Source organism: Pezoporus occidentalis, unplaced genomic scaffold (assembly GCF_034315485.1).
Source record: "Pezoporus occidentalis ecotype Australia unplaced genomic scaffold, CSIRO_AGI_Poc_V1 ctg2, whole genome shotgun sequence".
In the NCBI taxonomy this organism is placed as follows: domain Eukaryota; kingdom Metazoa; phylum Chordata; class Aves; order Psittaciformes; family Psittacidae; genus Pezoporus; species Pezoporus occidentalis.
In genome coordinates, this window is record NW_026913855.1 from 18,788,890 (window position 1) to 18,814,965 (window position 26,076).

At 39.8% G+C, this 26,076-nt stretch overlaps 1 protein-coding gene across 2 annotated transcripts in view; it reads right to left on the bottom strand.

Annotated features, from left to right (window-relative positions):
- Nucleotides 1–4,818: 4,818 nt before the first annotated feature.
- Nucleotides 4,819–26,076, bottom strand: part of DCDC2 (doublecortin domain containing 2) — a 59,792-nt gene continuing 38,534 nt past the window's right edge. Inside the window, exons 8-10 of one of the 2 annotated variants that reach the window (XM_062618055.1) lie at nt 20,615–20,715; nt 8,567–8,794; nt 4,819–7,311 (exon numbers count right to left, since the gene is read on the bottom strand). In XM_062618055.1, coding sequence (XP_062474039.1) covers nt 7,222–7,311; nt 8,567–8,794; nt 20,615–20,715 — 419 coding nt within the window. In that variant the 3' untranslated portion in view covers nt 4,819–7,221. Of the gene's footprint in view, nt 7,312–7,344; nt 8,002–8,566; nt 8,795–20,614; nt 20,716–26,076 lie in introns of those variants that run through there. The other variant, XM_062618056.1, reaches the window with a different exon arrangement.

The following is a 26,076-nucleotide window of genomic DNA, read 5'->3' on the forward strand; positions in this document are numbered from 1 at the left end:
GGAATATCATGGCAAATGGGGAGACCCACATAGTCTCCTACTATTTCTATTACTTTGAGACCATGTGTGCTCCTTCTGGAGCCTTCTGATCTGTGGGCAAACAATCCATCCACTCCCTGATTTTTATTCAGCTCTTATCTGGATGAGTGGCAGACCACACAGTGAGCGTTTCCTGCATTAGTTCACTTGATATACATTAAGCAGGGCAAAGCTCAGTTTTGATGTCAGATAATTTACAGAGGGATTAGCATGAAAATAATCTCTGCATATTAACACTAGGTCAGGCAAATACTTCTAACATCCCTGTAGACAGAAGAGACAGCATCAAGTAACTTACTGTTTTGTCTAATCATTTGCAGCTGTTTTTTGAAGGCCCGCTTTTTACATAATTTACCACTCACAGGCTTTTGCAAATAAAGGAGATCATTTTTAAACACTTGCTAATAAACCAGTCAGTTTAACTATGTACTAGATATGCTGCTCCAGCAATTTCAGCCTCAAGCCTTACAGCTTCAGGCTGTTGCCTAGCCAGAGACACCCCACAGCCTGAGGCTAGGAGGACGTGTTCTTCAGCAGGAGAACACATAGAAGGCCTTCATTTCCATGCTTCTGCTCACCTAATGACTTCAGCATCTGCTGCCCTTTCTCGCCCTGACACTGTAAGGAACTTTGAGCCCTGATATTTCCTTCCTAAGCCTCCCTGTCTATTTTCAGGACAGCAGCAGGGGTGAGGCAAGAGGGACGCCTGCCCCAGGCATGTCTTGGAGTGGGTGCAAAATGAGCCTGCCTGACATGGTGACAGAGGGGAGGCAGCACAGACAGGAAGGAGATGAAGAGGGGCTTTTGAAAATCCATTAACCATAATCATGAGTCTACATGTTCTTGACATACAGAACTGTGAATCATTTTATAGAGGATTCCTTCTAGATTATACCAAACGAGATTTTTAAACTGTTTTAGGATTGGAGAGTAGAAGCTTTCAACTAATAACACCTGTATTTTGAATAAATTTTGGTCCCATTTGGAACAAGGGAAAAGTATAGCTGAATGAGAGATTCATTTATAAAATTACAAATAATAGAGCTGTAGATGACTGCAAGAAAAATATTAATATTTAAAGGCATTCTTAGTAACCGCATAGGTTATTGGAAGTCTGCCTACTGTTTCCAAATACCCCTTTGTTTAAATCAGATGTTCCCAGCTCTGTAGCTGGTACTAAACACCTTTGGGAGTTTTGGTATCACATGCTGTAGTAAAGACTTCCACTTTCTCTCTTGAATTTTCCAAATCCTGTCCACTGCTTTATGACCAACATAGCTCACACTTGGTTCTAGGCTACTATTTCTGTTTTACTTCAGGGGTCCAATTCTGAGCTTGGTTCAGCAAAGCACCAAAATATGCAATAACTTAAAAAGACATGTCACCCTTTTTATGAGGTTAGTTATGACTAGATTTAGCTATGTTTTCTTGTATAATTATAGCAAATTTCAGCTACAATCAATAACATTTTCTCCCATCACTAACAATATAACAAGTTTAGATTATAGTATATGCACATTATTTATATGTGCAGTATGTGTGGACACACAGCAAATGCATTGTTAGAGTGTTCACACACATGCCTGTAAGTTAATGCATACAAATATGCACGTTCAGGATAATCTAAAGATAGTGGACAGCTTCATTACCTATTGCACTGTAAAGCACTTCTTTTGATTAAAATTTAAATTGAAGGCTATTGGCCACCCAAAACCACACATCCTTAAGCTGCATCCCATTAAATAATTCTGATTGCTACTACTTAATAAATACACCCTTCCTCAAGATACTTCATTTTGTACTTGTATTTATTATATAATGCTTATTTTAATGTACCTTTTGGATAATCAATCAAAGTACTCAAGCGACAATTCTTTCCCCGTATTTTCAAGTAATCAGAATATTTACACTTACTCTTTTTCTTCTGCATGCACAATTATTTTTCTTTACTCCAGATGAGACTGAGCAGGGATTATATTTTCTTTATTTTTACCCATTTCTTTCTGGAAACTAACTTTATTTTGACTCTGATATGTTAAAGCACCAAAGCATTAGATAAACTTCAATGAAAACTGCAGTCCCAGGGGATTTAAGCATATGCTTTAATGCTTTACTGAAATTGGGCATTTCAGCAGGGAGATATCTAGAAGTTCTGGTAGTTTTCTCAAGTATTGTCAGTGAACAGATAAAACCCACATTACTTACTCAGTACCAGCTCAACAGTATACACATAACAGTAATCCAGTCCTAACCTGAACTATGTCATTAAAAACCAGTGGCCAATTTAACTGTGCTGTTATTCTCAGATTTGTAACTTAGATTTATAGTTATGTAATAGCTAAATTATCAGCATATTTCCTTTCACAGCTGCAACATGAAAACTAAAATATCTGACTTTTTTTTTAAAGTTCTAGTTATGAGAGAATCCTATCAAGCTGCAAAATCACTAGGTTTATAAAGCCAGTCACCCAAAGATAGACTTAGCATAACAGGTCTTGATATGAGACAAAATACAAGAATATCAGTATGATAGTTCTCTTTAATAGCAAATTCTTTTGAAAAATAAAACCAAAACAGGAAAACAAGTCTTAAAAAAGCCCTCAGAAATGTTGCATATAAGCTTAATAAAATAACATTATATAAGCTTAACAAAATAATGTATTTCTCATGTAAAACCGAGTTAAGGTATCACACACACCAAATGAAAACAGAAAAACTATTAGCAAGACCACCTGTAAGGATCGTAGAATGGTTTTGGCTGGAAAGGACCTTAAGATCATCAAGTTCCAACCCCCATGCCATGGGCAGGGACACCTCACGCTAAACAATGTCACCCAAGACCTCGTCCAACCTGACCAGGGATGGAGCATTCACAGCCTCCCTGGGCAACCCATTCCAGTGCCTCACCACCCTAACAGGAAAGAATTTCCTCCTTATATCCAATCTAAACTTCCCCTGTTTAAGTTTGAACCCGTTACCCCTTGTCCTATCACTACAGTCCCTATATGAAGAGTCCCTCCCCAGCATCCCTATAGGCCCCCTTCAGATACTGGAAGGCTGCTATGAGGTCTCCACACAGCCTTCTCTTCTCCAGGCTGAACAGCCCCAACTTTCTCAGCCTGTCTTCATATGGGAGGTGCTCCAGTGCCCTGATCACCCTCGTGGCCCTTCTCTGGACTTGTTCCAACAGTTCCATGTCCTTTTTATGTTGAGGACACCAGAACTGCACACAATACTCCAAGTGGGGTCTCACGAGAGCAGAGGAGAGGGGCAGGATCACCTCCTTCGACCTGCTGGTCACGTTCCTTTTGATGCAGCCCAGGATACGGTTGGCTTTCTGGGCTGTGAGTGCGCACTGAAGCCGGCTCATGTTCATTTTCTCATTGACCAACACCCCCAAGACCTTCTCTGCAGGGCTGCTCTGAATCTCTTCTCTGCCCAACCTGTAGCTGTGCCTGGGATTGCTCCGACCCAGGTGTAGGACCTTGCACTTGGCACGGTTAAACTTCATGAGGTTGGCATCAGCCCACCTCACAGGCGTGTCGAGGTCCCTCTGGATGGCATTCCTTCCCTCCAGGGTATCAACCGAACCACACAGCTTGGTGTCATCGGCAAACTTGCTGAGGGCGCACTCAATCCCACTGTCCATGTCAGCGACGAAGATGTTGAACAAGACCGGTCCCAACACCGATCCCTGAGGGACACCACTCGTTACTGGTCTCCAGCCGGACATTGAGCCATTGACCACAACTCTTTGCATGCGGCCATCCAGCCAGTTCTGGACCAAGTGGTTCACCTATCAAATAGATATCTCTCCAATTTAGAGACAAGGATGTCATGCAGGACAGTGTCAAACCTTTCACACAAATCCAGGTAGATGACTCAACTGCTCTACCCCTGTCCATCAGTTCTGTAGCCCCATCATAGAGGGCCACCAAATTGGTCAGGCAGGATTTCCCCTTAGTGAAGCCATGCTGGCTGTCACCAAGCACCTTGTTGATTTTCATGTGCCTTAGCATGCCTTCCAGGAGAATCTGCTCCAAGATGTTGCCAGGCACAGAGGTGAGACTGACTGGTCTGTAATTCCCCAGGTCATCCATTTTCCCCTTCTTGAAAATGGGGGTTACATTTCCCTTTTCCCAGTCATCAGGAACTTCACCTGACTGCCACATTTTTCAAATATTTGCCAGCTCCTTCAGGACCCACGGATGGATTTCATCAGGCCCCATGGACTTGTGCACATTCAGGTTCTTAAGATGATCTCAAACCTGATCCTCTCCTACAGTGGCTGCAAGGTCTTTATTCTCACAGTCCCTGCGTCTGCCTTCCAAGACTTCTTGCTTAATTTCTATTTTAACATAAGCATTGTTTTTTATGGATAAACTGTTTTTTCTATACAAAAGAACCTGATACAAGATTCATGTTGTCAGTGTTGTAAAGGTGAACAATAAAATGGTTATATCTCTATTTCCAAGAAGTCTGATTAGCTGTTCCAAAGAAATATATACTTTCTTTCTTACAAAAAAACAGAGGGGAGAACATTTAAAAAAGCTGAATAACACTCATAGGGATTTCATGTTCCCATGAAAGAAAACGATCCCATTATACTTCCCTAGAATTTAGTTTCAGCTTTTAAATTACTCTTATTGATATCTTTAAGACTTTTAAGCACAGAAGACACTGAACACTTGGGGAAAAGGGAAGAAATGACAGAAACTGTTGGCAGACAGAATAAATAGAAACCAAAAGGAGAAGAGAATCATCATGCAAATCCATCAGTTCAAAATATTGTTTCTAGGTACAACATTTTGAGGCAAATGTTCTCCAAATTAATTTTCTCCATCAGATATTTTTGGGTGTTGAATTAACTTAAAATTTCTGAGGATGAAGAACATCTCAGAGGTTGCTGATGTCCTAATCTGCAATAAAATGACAACAAGAAGAGTCCTGTATTTGGTACACCATTAACTGCTAGTGAAAAGCCCATTCAGAGTAATGTCAGTACAAGATTACTGTTGTTTGTCTTGATTCAGCAACACATTTAAGACCATGCTTACTCATGAATAGCTAATAAGCATACGAGCTATTCAGCTTAAAGTGAGCAGAGATGCAGCATTAGTCAGTCTCCTAGGTCAGCTTTGCACAGAAGTGTCAGCAGGTAAATTCTCCTAAGCTCCCTGAGGAGACAGCTGCCTTCTCTAACTGGTTAAGTATTGTTTGAGAGCTTTTAATGCTACTGCATATTATTATTCCAGTACGGGATTAACTATAAAGGTACCTAGGGATTTCTTTCATTTTTCCTTACTAGAACATACAATTATTTTATTCATAATGTTTCTGGTTTTTTTTTCTGAGGTGTTGGTTGGGTTGATTGTTTTTTACTTCTGCATAACTTTAAATGTCTTCTTAAACCCCAGTGAAATTAAGATATTTGAGCATAGGCTTAATTGCTGTATCAAATGAAGCATGCACACATGCTTAAGATTTTGGCTAAGCTAGGAGCCTATTTTGAACTGATCACAAACTCAATATTCCCTCAGATCTTTCTCAGACAGTTCAACAAAAGAGACACGAATCATAGGCAGTTCTGAGATGCCATAGGACAGACTTTTCTAACCCTGTTCCTATTGGTTTTGACATTATATTTTTTATACTTATATTGCCAATACTTAGAAACATCCTGAAGGACCTCTATGTGTTTCTATTCCATTGGAAAAATATATTCAATAGTTATTGGAAATATATTCAACTTTTTCTGCTGAAAAAGAGAAGATGTATGGATGAATTTCAGTTATGAAGAGTGGTTCTTCACATTCCTCAAAGTGCTTCAAGTTCAATTTGTTCATAAATGTAGTTTTTGTCTTAATGGCATGAAATCAACAAAAATGACATTTAGCTTCTGATAGTAATAATTTATCAGCATTAATGATATGGAAACTCATTATTTCTTTTGTATAATTAATGAAATTATGCTCAGGGCTGCATTTCTATAAAATACAAATTATCCCCATTGCTAATAGAGAAACAATAAGAGTAACAGAATTGGTGTCATTAAGAGAACTAATACTGTGGGTCAATGCCTTATTTACTAATGCAAATTAAGCCACAGCTGATAAGGAGCCAGTTTACTCCAAAAGATGATGACACACTTTCAACCATTAAGGCTACATAAAGGATTCATAAATGCAGCAATTGTTGCGATTTTTACAGAAAACTGGAGGGCTCATACTAATGTATTTCATATTTAAATGGCTCCATTGATAGGAATGGTTTCATGGTAATTTCAGTCTGAATTCAGGCCTATTCTCCTACTTTTTTTTTTTTTTCCCATTAATAAATTAAGTTTCACACAGTACTGGATTACAAATCTACTGAAACTCAACTTTAAACTAATCTGCTAAATACTTTTCTTCTACTTTTTTTTTCCCCACTATGGTAACAAGTCACTGTTTAGTAAACTGGTGCAGGACAATCAACATTCATGTTGTAAATGAGAACAAGCAGCAGTATTGTGGGCTGTCTACATACATTCATAGTGCTAAATATGAGCTATTTATTTTAGAATCTAAAAACTAACAATTCTAATTAATATATTAAAAATCCACTATTTAGTAACATTAGGACTGACACCTCATTATAGTACACCAGCTTTTAGGGGCATAAATCCACTAACTGAGGAACATATTCTAATTATATCTTAATGTTATGCCTGGAAAACATATATTTGTGGAATTCTAAAGGAGAAACTATGCATGTCCTCATTAAAAGTAAAAAATGTTTCTCTTTTCCGAACGAATGTGCAAAAAAGCTTTGATATTGAATTAGGGTGATGGACTTTTCCTTCTTCTGGAACAGTGTCATTTTTGCAGCTATTCTATTACTGCTAGCCATCTTATACCATAGAATAGTTAATTTATTTCTAACACTACTATACAGTACGCTTGTATTTCCCCCCTCCATTTGGAAAATCTCACCCTGTAAAAATAGTTCTATGTTCTTCCAGTAGCTATTAATGTTTGTTTTCTAAATCAGTCCATATGGCATTACTATTTCAAGACTCAGTATGTGGGAACTATCTTTCCATTACAAGTTATCAATTCCAAAAAATAACATGCTTTATATTTAAAGTATTATAATCTTTCAATTTTGCTCATTACATTTTTTCTATCTATGCAACTGTAGTCATTGCTCTGGTCTGTTTTTTTCACTTTCCTGTGGGCTGGTGATTGTCACCCTTGGAGCTGTGGATGTTTTTTCAAGATGGGAATCAACCTAGAGAAAAAGAAAAGGTACTGTTAACTTCACGAGGTAACAAAGATTTCACTTCATTTCAATCTAGTGCTATCACCTCATACTAAAGTTTCCACAAGGTATCAATGTGAAAAAAATGTTTTCTGATAATGATCACATTAACATTTTTATTTACCTTACACATGTATACCTTCCAAAGGATAATTTACTCAGATTAGAGGTTCCCCCCAAGTTCTTTCATTAAACATCAGTTACCCACATACCCACTTAAAGTAAATGCTCACTTTCTCCACTCCCATAAATAACTTCAGCTTTTCTAAAAACAAACAAAAGATCAATATATTGAGCACTAAATAAATTCAGAGCCCAAGAAAGCATCACACTATGTAGCTCTCTTAATTGAAAGATGTTCTTGTGTGTCATACAGAAACAGAAGAAAGCCTAGTTGCAAGGTACAAGAAGCCATTCCCAGTGTCACAAAGAGAGGAAGAGTCTGGTTTCAGCAGCCTATAGGCATGAAATATGCAGCAAGTTGTTCTGCTTCTGATGCTCAAGGATCCCACTTTTCCAGATCTGGATTCTCCCCATCAAACAAAATACTTCATTCCTACATTCTGTTTGCTGGTCAGTTCACATGACAGCCAGGGCAGTCCACTTTATTTTTCTGGGCTGTATGCCTCCATCTAAGCCAACAGCATGTTACCATAGCTCCTAAATTAAAAGGATATTTGCTTTTGAACCAACAAAAGCCCCCTGCTTTGAGGACTGTGTTCATCTCCACTGTCTTTTCATATTTCTAAGAAAAGGAGATGAAAATTCCACAAAGCAATGGCAAGAGCCTTTATGAAATGAAACTTCTGTGAATGTCAATTCATCAAAACAATGAGGCATGGTGGTTTCATGAACACTGTTCTGTTCTGTTCTAAAGGACAATGTAAGGTGGAAATGTATAAATGACCATGCATTTTCTGGAAATTGCAAGAATTTTTTCTTTATTTTTTTTCTTTTTTTTTTAATTCAGCATTCTCAGGAAAGCAAGAGATGCAGATTCATCAAAGAGCAAGAACATCTGCTTTCTCAGTTGGAGAGCATATAATGTAATTACTGATGTAACTGATCTATACAGATGGAAAACAGCTTTTCCTCAAACTGAAGTTCTTGTAAATGCATCAACTTATCAGGAGTGAGCTATTTAGAGACTAGCTGAGAAGCCTAAGGCTGAGATGAATGAACATCAATAACTTAGGAAAAACAAACTGAAAGTATAAACACTCACCTGGTTCTGACTACCAGAATCCTCTTCTGTATCTTCTGCTTCTTCTGCTTCATCTTTGTAATTCTCATTTAATTTCTTGTTTTCTTCCACTTCACTTCTTTCTTTAGCAGTTTTCTCACTTTCACCTCCATTCACTTCTGGATACTCTTCTTCTCCTTTATATACCTCCTCTCCACAGTCATTTTCCTCTTCTGCATTTTCTTCTTCATCTACAGTTTCTGCTGGCCTCTGGTGAAAGGAAAAGCAGCAGCATTATGAGGTGTTTTTAATCAGAATGCTCCACAAAATTCTGAAACGTGACAGACGTCAAAATCACAATTACATCATTACTTGGGGAGTACGAATGTTAATTTGAGGTTTGTCTATGTGGACAGAAAATGATGCTCCTGTACTAACATCCCATAATGCACTGATATTCTACATTTTAAAAAAAGTATTAGTGAGATTTAAATGAATTACACTGGGTTAATCCATTTGACCATACCCAAAACAACTGGAATGAACTAGATTTAACTAATACAGCAAGAGCTATTTTGTTCCTGCTATTCCAGATTCTCCAACATTCTAGCATTTAGCATGTACTTGTTTATAAAATCCTGCAACAATAAAATGTTCAATGATGTCACTGTTCCCCAAGAACCATTTTACCCACAGACCAGGCCATGCCATGCCAATTGGCCCTGTTGTGCAGCCTCCTTCTTCACACCCACAGAAAAGTAGCAAGAGAGATGAGGCAGACCTACTAGTCACTTCTACAGCATCACTGTCCTTCCCAAGGACCCCTATGTGGGTGGCATTGTTAGGATTTGTTTGATATTTAGCAATTGACCAACCAAGAGGAGGAACAGGATCTTGTCCCGCATTGAAGAAGCGTAAGCAAAAAGTCACTATAGATGGAGCTGCTAGCAGCATCATTTCACGATCACCTGGAAGACTCATGCACATAGTATCTCCTTTCTGTCCTTTTACTTCCAGTTTCAGCCTTGAAGATTTGCCTGACTATTCAGTGAACCAATGCCCCCACTTCCAAGATGACTTAGGTACTTGTGCTAAGGTTTAAATGAAAATAAAGAGAAAAAAAAATCACACAGGAGTGACAGGGTGTTTGCCTCCCACACAGACTCATCAGACTAAATCTAAAGCAAACAAGCTGAGAACAATAGATTCTCTTTTAATCATAAGCGTTTGGAATTTTATTATCATTAGCAGCTCCTTTATGCAGGCAGTTATCTGCTACAGACCTGTAAATTACGTCTTCTAAAAATCTCTTTCCCTCACTAACATTTCAAAAGAATTGCCTCATCACCTTCAACATACTAGTAAAAGCCATTTCAACCATACCAACAATTGACTGAAGCCTCCTGATGGAATGCCTTGCTTTTACTTTTATATCTAAGTAGCAACATAAGACAACTTTATTATGCCAGTGCACAACACCACATTGACACAGCTTCAGAAAGGACAAGTTATTGTGTTGTAATAATGCACAGAATGACAAATTACTAGAAATATTACATGGTTACCTGACCAGATAAATAACAGCTCCATAAGTAATTTTTGAAGTACAGTAGTCTCTGTGTATTTTACTCAAGCCTTCCTGACTCACTTTCATCTGGTAACATCAAGCTGGGCATATTACCACCAAAATAAAAATTAAACAAGACAAATCTTAAGAAACACCTTCAAAGAAGGCACCATCTAAAGCAAACTTGAGCCAACTTTGGTAACCTCCAGCACATGAAGATAGCAAAGAATCTGTAGATCCATAAGTTCTCAGAAGTTACCTGCTGGTCTTACTTATGTGACCTACTAGTTTTCTTTTCAGTTTGCTAAGGCAATTAGCAGCTCTGGATTCTGACCAGAAACAGGGGAAGGTGGGACAAATTACATGCACCAGACACCACTAGCTATAATAAGTGGTTTCGGTTCTGCTTAATGGCACTGCTTGCTATGATGTTACAAACATTAAATGAAGAGAGGGTAAGAAAAGAAGAAAACTAAACAGAGGCTTTCTCAGTTAACTGCTGTAGTCATCCAAGATATTATTATTTCCAGGTTTTTGTCACTGCCTGGTAGTGGGTACAATCAGAAGAGAGTATCTGCCCTTGCCTGAACTGCTTTAGTATGGTGACTCATTTTGGACTGCAGAAGAAGGTATGTAGACATTACACTATGGTGTAAATACATGTATCCTAATAGATATGCTCTTACTGGTTATATTGGTGTGGAAGCAGTCTTTAGCATAGAAGAACAACGGACATTTGAGGGGCAGTAACCTCCTAAGCTGCTACACTAGCTAGACTCATTAGACCTCATCTGCCTAAAATGGGTGTGGATGCAAATTTTTTAAGACTTAAAACTAATATGGAAGATCAACATGGTATTACTGAACTCTACCCAGAAACTTCCTGGAAGCTCACAAGGAACTGGCATGAAATAACATTCAAATTTCAACGAATTTAATTGACCAGGCAAGCTAAATTGCCTGAAAAATAATAGCACAAAACAAGACCAGTAAACCAAATCCCATCAGTGCATGTACAAGTGTAATGCTTCTTTAGTAGGTGAAAATTTCAAGACAGCTGAGCACGTTACTAGAACGGTTACTACTACTACAGAAAAAAATAAAAAGGCATATATGCAGCTAATAACTGGAAAGCAAAATGAGTTCTTCATTTAATCTCCATTCAAGCTGCACTACATTAGAATGGACATTTCAAACAAGTTAAAAATCAGCACTGACCCAGAAAAGAAGACCTGCAAGGTAATCTAAAATGCAGTATGGTTCTCACTGCATCCAGAGTCATAGGTAGGCTTTGAAATGTGAAAAGGACCACAGACAATGCATTCCAGAATGCACAGCAGACATAAGACAGGATTGTAGGGAGGGAAATGGAGGCCAAGATTACACAGAATCATAAAATCACAGAATGATTTGGGTTGGAAAGGACCTTAAAGATCATACAGTTCCAACCCCCTGCTATGGGCAGGGACACCATCCACCACACAGGTTCCTTCAAGCCCCGTCCAGCCTGGCCTTGAACACTGCCAGGGATGGGGCAGCCACAGCTTCTCTGGGCAAATTGTGCCAGGGCCTCACCAACCTCACAGGGAAGAACTTCTTCTGAATATCTAATCTAAATCTCTCCTCCTTCAGCTTAAAGCCATTTCTCCTCATCCTGTCACTACATGCCCTTGTAAAAGGACACCACCACATCATACACTGCTTTTAATATAAAAGGTGTGACACTTTACTTTTCTATTGATCTACTAGCTATGCATAAATTAGCATTCACTATTTTAAGTACACCTTCTTCACTGACAAACTGAAGCAAAAGTTGGATTTTTGATATTTAGGGGAAAAGAATCTTTATATATACAGGCAGGAAGGAAAACAGAAAAAGGCAGAAAAACAGAGCATATGGTCTAAAGCCTCTAAATGTTGCATATACTTTATTTTCTAGAACAGTTCCAGTGATTTCAGTGAACCTGAAATCGTGAGCTAAAGCCTACAACAAAGTTCTTGCTGGGTCAGGGTACAATTCAAAGTCCCCTGGAGTCAATGGGAACCTTTTCATTGAATTTGATACACTTCAGCCACCCCTCTACCTAGAACTGTAAAAAATGCCCATTACATATACAAGAAAATTACTGCAGACTGTTTTCTCTCAGTCACTAAATCAGGGTGGGCATACTGAAAACAAAACAGGTGTGCTGATTCAGAGCTATGTGTCCATACAGAAATCATCAGACTCATTTCTAGACGTCAGCAATATACGCAAGGAAAAGCAGTGACATATCATATCTTAGTTTTTAGCTTTTCATCACTCATCTTTTAAATAAACAGAATATTCTGAGTAAGAGCTTCCTATGTGGAATGTACTGGCTGCATAGCCAAGACAGATGCGGGACTCTGCCACTCCTCTTTGCACTCAAGAAATCAGAGTTCAGCTTTCAGCCAGTATGTTGGCTCAGAGGAAGTCACACATTACATTTGGATTCCTGTAAAAGCTCCTGGCATCTCAAATCCACAGAACCCACTATATCTCCAAACCTAAGTGACTGATATCTATGACCACTTTGCAACACAATGAAATAAACATGAGCATCAACTATTAGTATCAACATGTTGTCATGAAAGATTCCGGGAGCATAACAGAGAACAAGAGGCACGTTAAAAATTCATATTGGAAGCACCCAGCCAGTTGTAGCTCAGGGTAACTAAACATGTGTACAGTAGTGAACTGCAGAATATGCATTCATGTGTTACTTTAGGCCTGTGTCCATGTAACAAAAAGCCAACAGCACAACTTCAACATGACAGCAATAAATACCAAACTGCAAAAGCATGAGGTGATTACATTCTTATTCTTTGAAGTAATTTTCACAGAGAAGTAAATGCCTTCAAGGACAAGGGACTTTTCAAGTGACTGTGATGAATTATCCTCAGTCTTTCTATAGTCAGAACATGACAGCTACTCCTAGTAGGGTTTGTAATTTTGTGTTTTGCATGGTTGCAAGAAAATAGGAAGTAACCTTTCTTGTATTGTTGGCTGCATCTTTTAAGTGAAGATGATGCTTTTGCAATTTCCCAGATGAAAGTACACTAGTTAAAATAACTAGTTTTCAAATCATACCTTCACAAATGTCAGCAAAATTCTTTGCTTGTCACGGACAAGCAATAAAAAGACTTGCTGACACAATATATGTATATTGAAAGGCATAATCAACCAAAGGCACCTACAACAACTGAAGTAATTCTCAACTACATGCTGGAAACATGGACCCAGCCTGCCTTCTGGAAACCTCCTGACTTACTATCAGGTTGATAAGGAGCAGAGTGAATTTAATTTTGCATTCAAGAAGTATGATTGCTTGATGGTACTTTTAATCTCAGCAAAACCAGAGTGTTTAAAAAAGAAAGATGTATTCTAATTACACTCATCATGCTATCATTCATTAAGAACTACATTACCAAATGCCATCATCATTCAAAAGCAGTTAAAAGTCAGGAAATCTTAAGACACTGAAGCATTTGCTGACACTGAAGCATTTGGCTTCTTTTCCTCTAGGGATGCTAATGTAACCTCTCAGGTCTGTACATGACTGATACTAGAATATGAAAAGTGCAGTATCACAAATCATTTAAAGTGGAAATTATTTTGTACCATTAAAGTAAAACATAATTTTGCTTTATTGAAGCCATTTGGAAATGTCTACTTGGCTAATGGTCACAACAAACAATGAGGTAGACAACAAAAATCTTAATGGTCACCATACCGACATGAAAACACCTCACAAATGCAGCATCAGGAACACTTAACTTTGATTGCACCAAACCTCTCCACAACGAGCTGCCCCTGCTCCTACCCAGTCAGGAATGCTTTGTAGCTGCACTGCACAGATTCCTACAGCAAAACATTTTGTTCCCGAACCAGACAGGGTTGCTAAGTGACAGCAGCCCTCTTCTCTTCCACATCATTTACAAAACCCAGGCTCTTAAAAACAAGTAAATGAATAGTTAAGCGTTCATCAGGCTTACATTTCCCACATAGTAAATGTAATGGTTGTTCCTGAGGGCAAAATGTCTTCATCCCCACAATATTTAAACTCCAACCTTTTTATCAGTTGGATGCATTATTTTATTTTTTTATTAACAACAAATATAGCACCTGAGTCCAGAGAGTGTAATTTTTTCATAAGAACATAGCACCAAGAAATCTAACTAGAATTAATGGAAACTATGTAACTTGAAGTGTAGAAAAAACAGCTTTTCAAACAGTGTTCCTTGGTTTCATCTGTGGTAACTGGAGGCATACATAATTCCTCTATCACAGTATGGACATAGAATCATAGAATTATAGAATCATAGAATAATTACGGTTGGAAAGGACCTTAAGATCATCTGCCGTGCGCAGGGACACCTCACACTAAACCATATCACCCAAGGCCTCGTCCAACCTGGTCTTGAACACTGCCAGGGATGGAGCATTCACAGCCTCCCTGGACAACCCATTCCAGTGCCTCACTACCCTCACAGGAAAGAATTTCCTCCTTATATCCAACCTAAACTTCTCCTGTTTAAGTTTGAACCCGTTACCCCTTGTCCTGTCACTACAGACTCTATATGAAGAGTCCCTTCCCAGCATCCCTATAGGCCCCCTTCAGATACGCAGCCTTCTCTTCTCCAGGCTAAACAGCCCCAACTTCCTCAGCCTGTCTTCATACAGGAGGTGCTCCAGCCCCCTGATCATCCTCGTGGCCCTCCTCTGGACTTGTTCCAACAGTTCCATTCCTTTTTATGTTGAGGACACCAGAACTGCACACAAAACTCCAGGTGAGGTCTCACAAGAGCAGAGTAGAGGGGCAGGATCACCTCCTTTGACCTGCTGGTCACGCTCCACATGGTAGAGAAGAAAACATCTGATCAGACCTTTACTTCTCTAAGATGTAGCTAAGTCAACAATATTTTTCTTCAGCTATTCACTGACAACCATGCCTAGTTTTTCCACAACATTTTCCATGTGTACATTAAAATTTGCCGAAGCTTCACAATAGTGCATGTTCTGCTGAGCACCCCTGTAGACAATGGAAAGATTGATAAGCATTTAAATAGAAGCCCTACTGAGGTTGCAAAAATACAGAAATGCGTTTGGTTTGGGTTTGTTTTGTTGTTTGGTTTTGGGTTTTTTTTCCCAGAAAAAGACTCTTCTATAGTGAATGAAAAATGCCCTAAATCTTAAGCAATTTGAGAAATTGTCTACTCTATGATTGCTAGAGCTTTTCAAGACAGGCACACACAGAAAAAAGAAACTTTTGTCAAAGTGGTACCAACAGTGGTTTTACAACAGAACTGTGTTTGCAGGCTTCATTCTGAGGAACTGAAGGCCCTCCAAGAGCTGGTCATGCAGGCCTTTAAAGAAAAGATCAGACCTTGTTGCTATAGCTTCAGAAATCAGTCATCCAATACAGAAACCAATGGAAGATCTCTCTTCTCGTTCTGAGATGCAATGAACCAACCAGAGCAAGTTTCCTATCTCACACAGAGAAACAGTAAAAAAAAGAAAGTGCAAATCAGTGGAGCTGAAAGAAGAATATGCTGTGAAAATCTTATCTGCTGGCTTGTCAGCACTCAGCATCCAGAAGGCTTAGATTACAGCTGCATCATTCGTAGCAAAATTTCAGCATATGAAGTTCTGCATGTATTCTTTGCAAATGTCATTTTGAAATACTTACTGATGCAATGCAAAATGTTTTCTCGTGAAAGGTCCTAACCTTTTTAATCAAGGAATGTCTCTTCAAGCAGTCAGCCTGTTTTACTGTTGAATCACTGTAAGCTTTAACATTTTCCCTTCAGCAACAGGGAAAATAAACATTCTGTTCTGCTCACTGAGGTGAATCTTGGGTTTCTAAAGCAAAATGTACACTCAATAATGAAAACTACAAATGAAAGGTGCAAATTTTCTGCAACTGATGACACACTCCAGCTGCAGAGAGCACCTAGGGGGGGCTACACAATCTCACATCACATAACAGCCCAGGAAATGGGGAATAATGAGTGGCATCAGGTCTGCGTTAATCAGTGGACATGTCTGTAGTAATAGAAAGAAAATGGCTACTGAAAGAACCAAGAGTGGGAACATCTACAAAACCCCAAATCAGTGCCCATTAGATGAATTTAGCATCCAGTGAGTCTTACAAATAAACACAGAGAGAGGGAGATTGAGATGATGAATCTGGAGCGAAAAAAAAACCAAAACCACAACCAAATCCCAAACAAAGAGATTCATTCACCATCACTTAAATCTTAATAGCCAGTATCATATACCCCCTGGTAAAGTAGGCTAGCACAACATGCATGAATTCCTTGTAGGGGTCAGGCACTGGACAGCATGTCATAACTTTCATGCCTACCCCAACCCTGCTTATGGAAATGGATAAACCAATGCAAACTTGCAGTGCTATTTCAGTACTATTACAACCAACTGCTGGCTTTGTATTTCACAACTTGTATAAAATTACAGTAGTTGATTCCGAAAGCTTTGAAAGTTAGATTTTCTATCTCAGAGTTTCTTTGAATATATTGATATTATTATCAGCAAACTCAAAGTAACACACTTAATTACCATCTCAAATAAGAAACTCATCTTTTTTTTGCTGCGCCCTTACCAAGAACTGCAATAAAACCACCTTGTTCCCTGTTATTTGCACAACTGATTTCATAGTCTGCCATACATTACCATGAATGTTGACACAGAGATGTAAACAACCAACCTGGAATAAGTCTGCATGTCAAAAGAAGAAACTATCCATTTTGCATTTGGAAGCTGAAATCCTGACACAGAATATAGAACAGAAGGGTCTGGTTTGGTTTTAGGCCAAACACTGATTTTTCTTCCTTGATGTTCAATTACAACTGTCAGCTAGTCTGGAGTAAAGCAAATCCTGTTCTTTTAATGTGTTCTCAGCTGGCAGACAGCATTTTACAGAATAGGACATAAGCAGCTGTCTAGCCAGTATTACACTAAGTTTAGTTAATGGCTAATCTGGCATTTGTTCAACAGTGTACTGCAAATGACAACACAGAGAAGGTGCATAAAAAGAAAAAAAAAGACTAAGCTCTATTTTCACCACCTCATTTATGCGGCTGATGGAAATGATAGCATATAAAAAGTGCCAGCATTCTAGTGAAACCTGCCATGTAAATATTTGTGCATAATGCAAGATAGTCAAGCCCTGATTGGCTGCCCTTTTCCATATTTCTAGCAATAACAGAAACTGCAGTTTAGATAAGAAAAAGCTATAAAGCTTTACATCACAAAATTTAAAACAATTTAAAATGATTGTTAATAAGAACCTGAACATGTAATATGCTAAATGCTTCCAAGGTCTGAGTAATCCAAGTTATCTGGGAACAAAAAGTACTCAGTGCTATTCAGAAGGACCTGGCTTCTTGCCAGATTACCCAGCAAACTATATATAAAGTTTTAAGATGATAAATACATCATGGCTTGAGTTTAAATAAATTTTGGTGCTCTGTTTGGCTTTTCTGAAAATTTAAATCAGACTATTAGTAGTGTACATGTCTGGTTTTTTAAATCTGCTCCCCCCAAACACACCTGCTTTCAGCTCCTTGTCCAGGTAGCAAAATCAGTTGATAGCAACCAAAAAATATTTCCATCCAAGCACAATGCATGCGCTTTTGTACACGAGCTTAGAGGTATCAAGCAAGTTCTTAGCACTGTAAGCTTGCCAGCACATCCATGTTCACTGGCAACTCTAACAACCACAGCTACCACTGCCAAGTACAGAAGTGTTGGTTGAAAGTTAACTGTTCTTCCTTCCCTAATGATGGTCACTGTCCTCTGGCTGAAGTGAACTGGTGAGACACACCACAGAACGGGCAGAGCTGTTGCCTCCACTGTACGATCTCCATGGAGAAGTAAGGAAGCCGTCTCCAGTATTCTTGGATTTCATATGAATTGCAGTTTCAACCAATAGACTTTTTAAGTCCCACCAAACCAGTCAATTTTTCATCCAGTTTGCAGCCCACAGATCCAGTCCCTACCTTCCTTAAGGATATCTTCCTCCCCATATCTACCACATTTCTTCCAATTTCTCCTATAAATACATAAGTCTATGCTGAAAACAAGATAAATGATGATAGCTACTCTCCCTTCATCCACAGAGCCAGTTATTCATCATTAATGTAGAGACTGGTTAAGTATGATTTGCCCATAGCAAATCCATTGCTGGTTATTCAGAATCACATGCATCAGTTTCCATTTCTCAACAAGTTTTGGCTTTCCCAGTTCCATCCCTGCATGCCCAGTCAATATCTCCATACTGCTCCTTAGCAGTTCCTCACCTTCCCATGTCTTTTAGTATGAGGTCCAGAGTCCTCTGTTCAAAGCATCTTCCTGCTATGCCTGCCTGTTTTCTTGCACATAAGGATAATTCTTGTGCTTTAAGGGAGATACCGTTGAAGATCAACCACATCTCCCATGCTCCTCTGCACTTCAGGGCAGCCTCATGCAGGATCCTGCCTGCCAGTTTGCCAAACAAGGCAGAGTCCACTCTCCTGAATTCTATGATTTTTATTTTATTTGCCATCCCCACTTTCTTCAGTGTCTTAAACTCTGTCATCTCATGGCCACTGCACTAAGGCTGCCACTATCAGATCCCCAGTAAGTTACTCTTTATTCATGAGTAGCAAACCCAGCAGAATGCCTCTCCTAATCATGTATCCCACTACTTACAATAAAAAATTGGCTCTGACACAGTCCAGGAATCTCCTGGATTGTTTGTGTTCCATCCTGTTGCCCTGAGTAATTAAAGTGTATTTACAAACTATTTTCAACTCCCTCCCATTTGTTTACAATCTCACACTGACAGCAGCTCCTCATCACCGAGCTGACCAGAAGTCAGGAAAATGCCCAAGAATCACTTACACTGCTGGAATCATAGAGTCATAGAATAGTTAGGGTTGGAAAGGACCTTAAGATCATCAAGTTCCACCCCCCCTGCAATGGGCATGGACACCTCACACTAAACCATACCACCCAAGGCCTCGTCCAACCTGGCCTTGAACACTGCCAGGGATGGAGCATTCACAGCCACCCTGGGCAACCCATTCCAGTGCCTCACCACCCTCACAGGAAAGGATTTCCTCCTTATATCCAAGCTAAACTTCCCCTGTTTAAGTTTGAACCCATTACCCCCTGTCCTATCACTACAGTCCCTAATGAAGAGTCCCTCCTCAGCATCCCTATAGCCCCCCTTCAGATACTGGAAGGCTGCTATGAGGTCTCCACGCAGCCTCCTCTTCTCCAGGCTGAACAGCCCCAACTTTCTCAGCCTGTCTTCATACGGGAGGTGCTCCAGTCCCCTGATCATCCTCGTGGCCCTTCTCTGGACTTGTTCCAACAGTTCCATGTCCTTTTTATGTTGAGGACACCAGAACTGCACACAATACTCCAAGTGGGGTCTCACAAGAGCAGAGGAGAGGGGCAGGATCACCTCCTTCGACCTGCTGGTCACGTTCCTCTTGATGCAGCCCAGGATATGGTTGGCTTTCTGGCCTGTGAGCGCACACTGCCAGCTCATGTTCATTTTCTCACCAACCAGCACCCCCAAGTCCTTCTCCACAGGGCTGCTCTGAATCATTTTTAGCCTGAGAAAGCTATTGGGTAAAATGTAATTGCTTACACTGCAGCATGTATCAGAAACACTATTCTCTGGCCTAGGTGGCTGGCTCTAAGCTATTATCAACAGACACCAAAAGCACAGTGCAACATCTTGTGGACTGGACACAAAGTTGAACAAGGTAGCAAATTACTGCAAGTGTGAGATGAAAGAGAACTGTCTTGTCAGCAATTCATAAGCTGGGAAACAGAAAAAAAAAAAAAAAAGGAAAGAAAAGAAGTAATTCTTCAGCAAATAATTTAAGCAGCTCTACTCCCCATTCAAATAAACATCAGTTTACCTACTTCCTGTGCTATTTCAGTTGACAGGAGTTTCTTTTAAAAACAAATCAAAGAGAGAGGATACAATCTTATGTTTAGTTATAAAGACCAATTTATTGCACGTAAGTCTTATGAATAAAATTTTGGCCAACTAAGTACCATGTTGTTCCAACAGAAGAAAGTGCTGACAGCTTTAATAAAAATCAGATAAATCCACACCTGTTTGTAGTTCAGGGCTTCAGGAATTCTGACATTGATTCTGTACCATACTGCCTTTACTCTGCTCCACCAGTATGAATGGACTGAGATCCAGGTGGATCTATTTGGTAGGCTGTGACAGCAAGGAGCCCAGATTTTCCAAGCACTATAAGGGCTCTCAGAGCAAGGGCTCTCAAAGCAGTTCTGAAGCTGATGAAAAGGTACCTGATACTTAACACATTAACAAGAGAAGAAGCTGTATCTTTGAGCTGTTACAATTACCCCTACATAATTACACTGTACACTTGAAAGAAAAGGGGAAAGAAAACCAGCACACAACTTGCAACCCCAAATAAATCCATTTATTTAAAGAGCTTGATCAAACCTGATCCAGTGGAACTTCTACATGAGTATCTTCATCTTCCTGCACTTCAGCTGCTCCCCAGATTTCAGACCCATCTCCACTGGCTTTGAAAATATTTTCACCTATAATGGGAAAGATACAGAGTGGAAGGAAGTGAAGTCCCATTGTGACACTGTGTGGCACAACTACTGAACTGCATTCAATTTTGTTTCTGAGAGCAGGTTTCTGAGCTGACCCACCATTTCCTATACAGTTCTTTTAATGAAGTTTTCAATCACCCATTATTGTGAATTTGTTTTCTTTTTTAATAACAAATACTTACATGCTACACCATTTGGAGAAGAGGAAGGAAAGAGGAAAAGGGGGAAAGGGTCAAAAATGAAAAAGATGTAAAAAAGGGGGAAAAGTGTAAAAAAAGGGAAAAGGGGAAAAGAAGAAATGGGAAAAGGGAAAAAGGGAAAGAGTAAAGGAAACTCTTTCCTTTAAAAAATATCCTAGGTCTGAAGTTCCTTCACTTCTGACAAAGGTCAGGAGTCAATCTGAACATAATACATATTCTTCTATTTCTGCAGTCGATTATACCCCCCAGTAATTTGCACTATCACACACATCTAGCAAAAATCTCAGGCTCTGAGTCAACAACAGAAGTCATGAAACAGGACAGCAGTAAAAGATTAACAGAAACAGCTGGGATTAATGCTGCTCCCCACCCTTGGGCACATGCTGGAACTATAGCTGACACTCCATACTCACATTAAAAAAGTGCATACTGCTAACTAACAAGGTTAATGGTTACAATAGTATTCAATTTTGCAAAGATTTTATACCATTTAGTTTGGGTATTTTTTCCCCCAGTTGCAAGTAATAACTAGGGGTCATCAAAGTTTCGAATATAGGTCTTTCAGTATCAGTTAACTAGGAGAGTGAAGATAAGTACATACAGAAAGCAAACAATTTCAGGTGAGACACATTTGTCTTTTCCTTCATCCCAAACTGAAAACAGTCCAGAAATTACGAACACAGGTTACTCCAAATCATAACCTCCTCTCCCTCTCCATCTATCTAGGAAAGTGTCAAGGTTTAAAACCAGTCAGGCAGCTCGTTCACTCACTCCCCCCCCTTCTTGCCCTCCCCCTACTCTCGGAGGGACGGAGAGGAGAATCAAAAAGAATGCAACTCCCACAGGTTGAGATAAGAACAGTTTAGTAACTAAGGTATAACACAAATCACTACTGCTACCACCAATAATAACAATGATAAAGGAAATAACAAGGGAAGAGAATACAACACCTCACCACCAGACAGCCGATAACTCGCCCCCCCAACCCCCGCTCAACCAAGCACCGACAGATACCTAGTCCAACCCCACTTACATCCTTGACATGACATGCTGTGGTATGGAATACCTCTTTGGTCAGTTTGGGTCAGGTGTCCTGTCTCTGCTTCCTCCCGGCTTCCCCTCCTCCCTGGCAGAGCATGAGGCTCACAATGTCCTTGGTCAGACCAAAACATCAGTGTTATCAGCTCTGTTCCCAGGCCGAAACACACAGCACTGCACCAGCTACCAAGAAGGAGAAAAATGACTGCTACTGGTGAACCCAGGACAGCAGATGGTCCTATGCTGATGTGTTCATATCCAACATAATAAATAACAACAGTAAGGAAGAGGAAAATATATTTGTGCTGTTTCAGACTGACTCTTAATTTTCCATAAAAGGATGTGAACTTGATAACATCAACTGACAATGCAAATTGATCTACGTTGCTGCATGCTATTAAATAAACAGCCCTAGTGTAGCACTGAACCATTCACAGAACCGTTGAGAAGGAGGAAAAATAATGGACAAACCCCCAAGACTTAGAGAAATCTGGAATATACCTGCATTAAAAGGCAGCATTGACTACTTTGGAAGTTAGTTTCCGTCCTGGGTTCAGCAGTAGCAGTCATTTTTTCTCCTTCTTGGTAGCCGGTTCAGTGCAGTGTTTTTTGACTTTTGGCCTGGGAACAGCGCTGATAACACCAATGTTTTTAGTTACTGCTCAAATGTTTCATCTGGCCAAGGACTATCTGAGCCTCATGCTCTGCCAGGGAGGAGAGGAAGCCAGGAGGAAGCAGAGACAGGACACCTGACCCAAATTGACCAAAGAGATATTCCATACCACAGCACATCATGCCCAGGATGTAAACTGAGAGTTACCCAGAAGGGCTAGTTCACTGCTCGGTCAGGCTGGTATTGGTCGGCTGGTGGTATTGTATTCTCTTCCCTTGTTATTTCCCTTATCATTATTATTATTGGTGATAGCAGTAGTGATTTGTGTTATACCTCAGTTACTGGACTGCTCTTATTTCAACCTGTGGGAGCTACATTGTTTTGATTCGCTCCCCATCCCTCCGGGCACAGGGGCAGGAAAGGGAGGGGGAGTGAGCAAGCACTGCATGGCTGATTTACGACTGAACTTAAACCACAACAGTTTTCCAATTACTTTGTCATCACCACAAAAGCCAAGCAAAGCATTTACCCTGGGAACAAAATTCTAAGACATACCATACCACTGGAAATGGCTAACTGGAAGGAAGGTGACGGCTCATCTAGATGGCTTTAGATATCTACTGACAGGCCACTGACAAAAGCAGCAGAAATGAAAGCCATTCTCATAGTTTAAAATTAAGATGAAGAAAGTCTCTGTCTATGAAACATCGCAATGATATTCCAGAATGGTACAGCTGGTTGCATCTTAGGAGACAGATTTTCTGATGGATACAGCACCTTGAGCTCCTGAGCATCAGTCCCATTGAACCTCCCCTCCCCAAACCACCAAAAGATCTAGACTACTTGTCCTCTGAAAGTATTGGTGTTGGAAATACCACAGGGTTCTCAGGATTATTGGATGTACTCTTACTCTAAACATCGCACTCATCTTGAAAAAGTTCCCATCTTCATACTTAGCATAGAAATATTTTTTTTCCTAAGTCCCTTTCTTTTGTAGATTATTAAATATAATTCATCTGTTGTAGCATGTTCCATTGACACCAACTAAGAACATCCAATATTTGCTGGCAGTATGGCAAATCTTGCACAATCTTTATGCACATATCTCATTACAGATCCCCTTTACCAAGACAAGGTTGGGTTTTTTTTTTTTGACAAATTCTATCAATGCACTTCTGTCCTGGGTTCAGCAGTAGCAGTCATTTTTCCCCTTCTTGGTAGCTGGTGCAGTGCAATGTTTTGACTTTCAGCTCGGGAACAGAGCTGATAACAAGCGATGTTTTGGTTTGGCCAAGGACTTTGTGAGCCTCATGCTCTGCCAGGGAGGAGGGGAAGCCGGGAGGAAGCAGAGGCAGGACACCTGACCCAAACTGACCAAAGAAGTATTCCATACCACAGCACGTCATGCCCAGGATGTAACTGGGAGTTAGCCGGAAGGGCTGGGAGACTGCAGGGTTGGAGGAGGTATCGGTCGGAGCTGGGTTGGGCCTGGGGGGCGAGTTATCGGTCGGCTGGTGGTGAGATGATGTATTCTCTTCCCTTGTTATTTCTTGTATCATTATTATCATTGGTGGTAGCAGTAGTGATTTGTGTTATACCTAGTTACTAAACTGTTCTTATCTCAACCCGTGGGAGTTGCATTCTTTTCGATTCTCCTCTCCGTCCCTCCGAGAGCAGGGGGAGGGAAAGAAAAGGGGGGGGAGTGAGCGAACGAATTACCTGACTGGGTTTAAACCACGACAACTTCACATTCCCCATTTCTCTGAGCTCTCTAAGGGACAGAAGGTTCAGTTTCTCTTATCTGATATTATCATTGTAGCCTTTCATCATAGACATTAAACTGAGATATAGATTGCTACCATATTCTGAGAGGAAAAAGTAATGTGTTCCTTGAAAGCTACCGTGATGACTTTCCTAATTCAAGGCTTTCTCTGAAATACATAAGAAAAGAACCTTGTCCTAGATCCCTCGGCTCGCTGAAATATAAGAAGTCAAATCAGTTCTGAGAGAACTGCATTTAGTATCACAATTTAGACTCTGTAATACCAACTTTGCCTTCAAGATCCCCAAGTCTTTCAACCAAAATGGGGATTTTCTGGCATCTAGAGGTGAAAGGATTTTGGTGCAGAGGTAACTCTAATTAGGTTTTTCTCCTGCAGGCAAAAGAAGTACAAGGGAGATAAACATGTGCTGACCCTGGAAGCCAAATCCACAAAATTCATCTCAAGAGCTTAGGATTTTCAATTTTAAAGCACTTCTTAGAAGACTAAATCAGCCTCAGGGCTATGCTGAATAACCCAGCATAAGGAGGTAGATGTGCAAGTATTTTCAAAAACCTCAAGCATTAAACCAGGAGGGAGTGAGGGAGAGGGAGGAAGACAATAAGTTCCTACCTGTGTCATGAAACTAAGTTTCCCATTCAAAACTGTGTATCCAAATAGCTATTAACAGGGGAATTTCAATAAGCAAAAAACTGAAATCCTCACAGGATTTCCTCTAAGCAATTTCTACCACGTGTCTTCTCAGAAAGATAGTCATAAATGAAAAGAGATTAGTTGAAAAGAGTTCTGTACAACCTTCCAGCATCTCTAAAGAATACAACTGTTGTTTTGCATGAAAAGTACTTTAAAGTGAAGTAGCATTCCTGCTCTTCCACAGCGTGGGATATGGTAAAATCAGATGGCAGCCTGCAAGGGGAAATAATAGTGACCACAGAAGTCACCAAAAAAACTTCAGGGACAGTGTTTTCACACTTGGAAATTATCTCATTTTCGGAACTATATTCTTTGAAAAAAACAAGTAGTTAAAAAATAGCTTATTTCAAATGTGTACAACACAGAAGATCATTGGTTGGTTTCTAAAAGGATGGCAGAAAAGTTTTGTTGTCAGAAAAGAAAAAATTCTTTAAGGAAATAAGAAAATTGACAGCAAAAGGGAAAATAATTATTCACCTCTGCACAGAAATGAAAGTATGGAAGACAAATGTCCAAAACACATGTACCATTAATAGTCAGGGAAGAAAGGACTTTGGTCTGAATTGTGCCTAAACAGGTGAAGGAAAAAATTACACTAACTGAAAAATTGTGAGGTTTAACACTTGAACAAATAAATAATTCCAAGAAAATATCAAAGAACAAAATTAGTCTTCCAATAGGATACATACATTGATCCTATGGTACCAAAAATGAAAAAAAAACAAACAAAGAAAGAAAGTAAAATTTGCCTGACAATATTTCGTGGCCTTCTATGATGGGGCTACGGAGCTGATGGACAGGGGTAGAGCAGTTGACGTCATCTACCTGGACTTGTGCAAATCGTTCAACACTCCCAAACGACATCCTTGTCTCTAAATTGGAGAGACATTAATTTGATACATGGACCATTCAGTGGATAAAGAACTGGCTGGATGGCAGCACACAAAGAGTTGTGGTCAATGGCTCAATGTCCAGCTGGAGAGCAGTAAAAAGCGGTGTCCCTCGGGGGCCAGTGTTG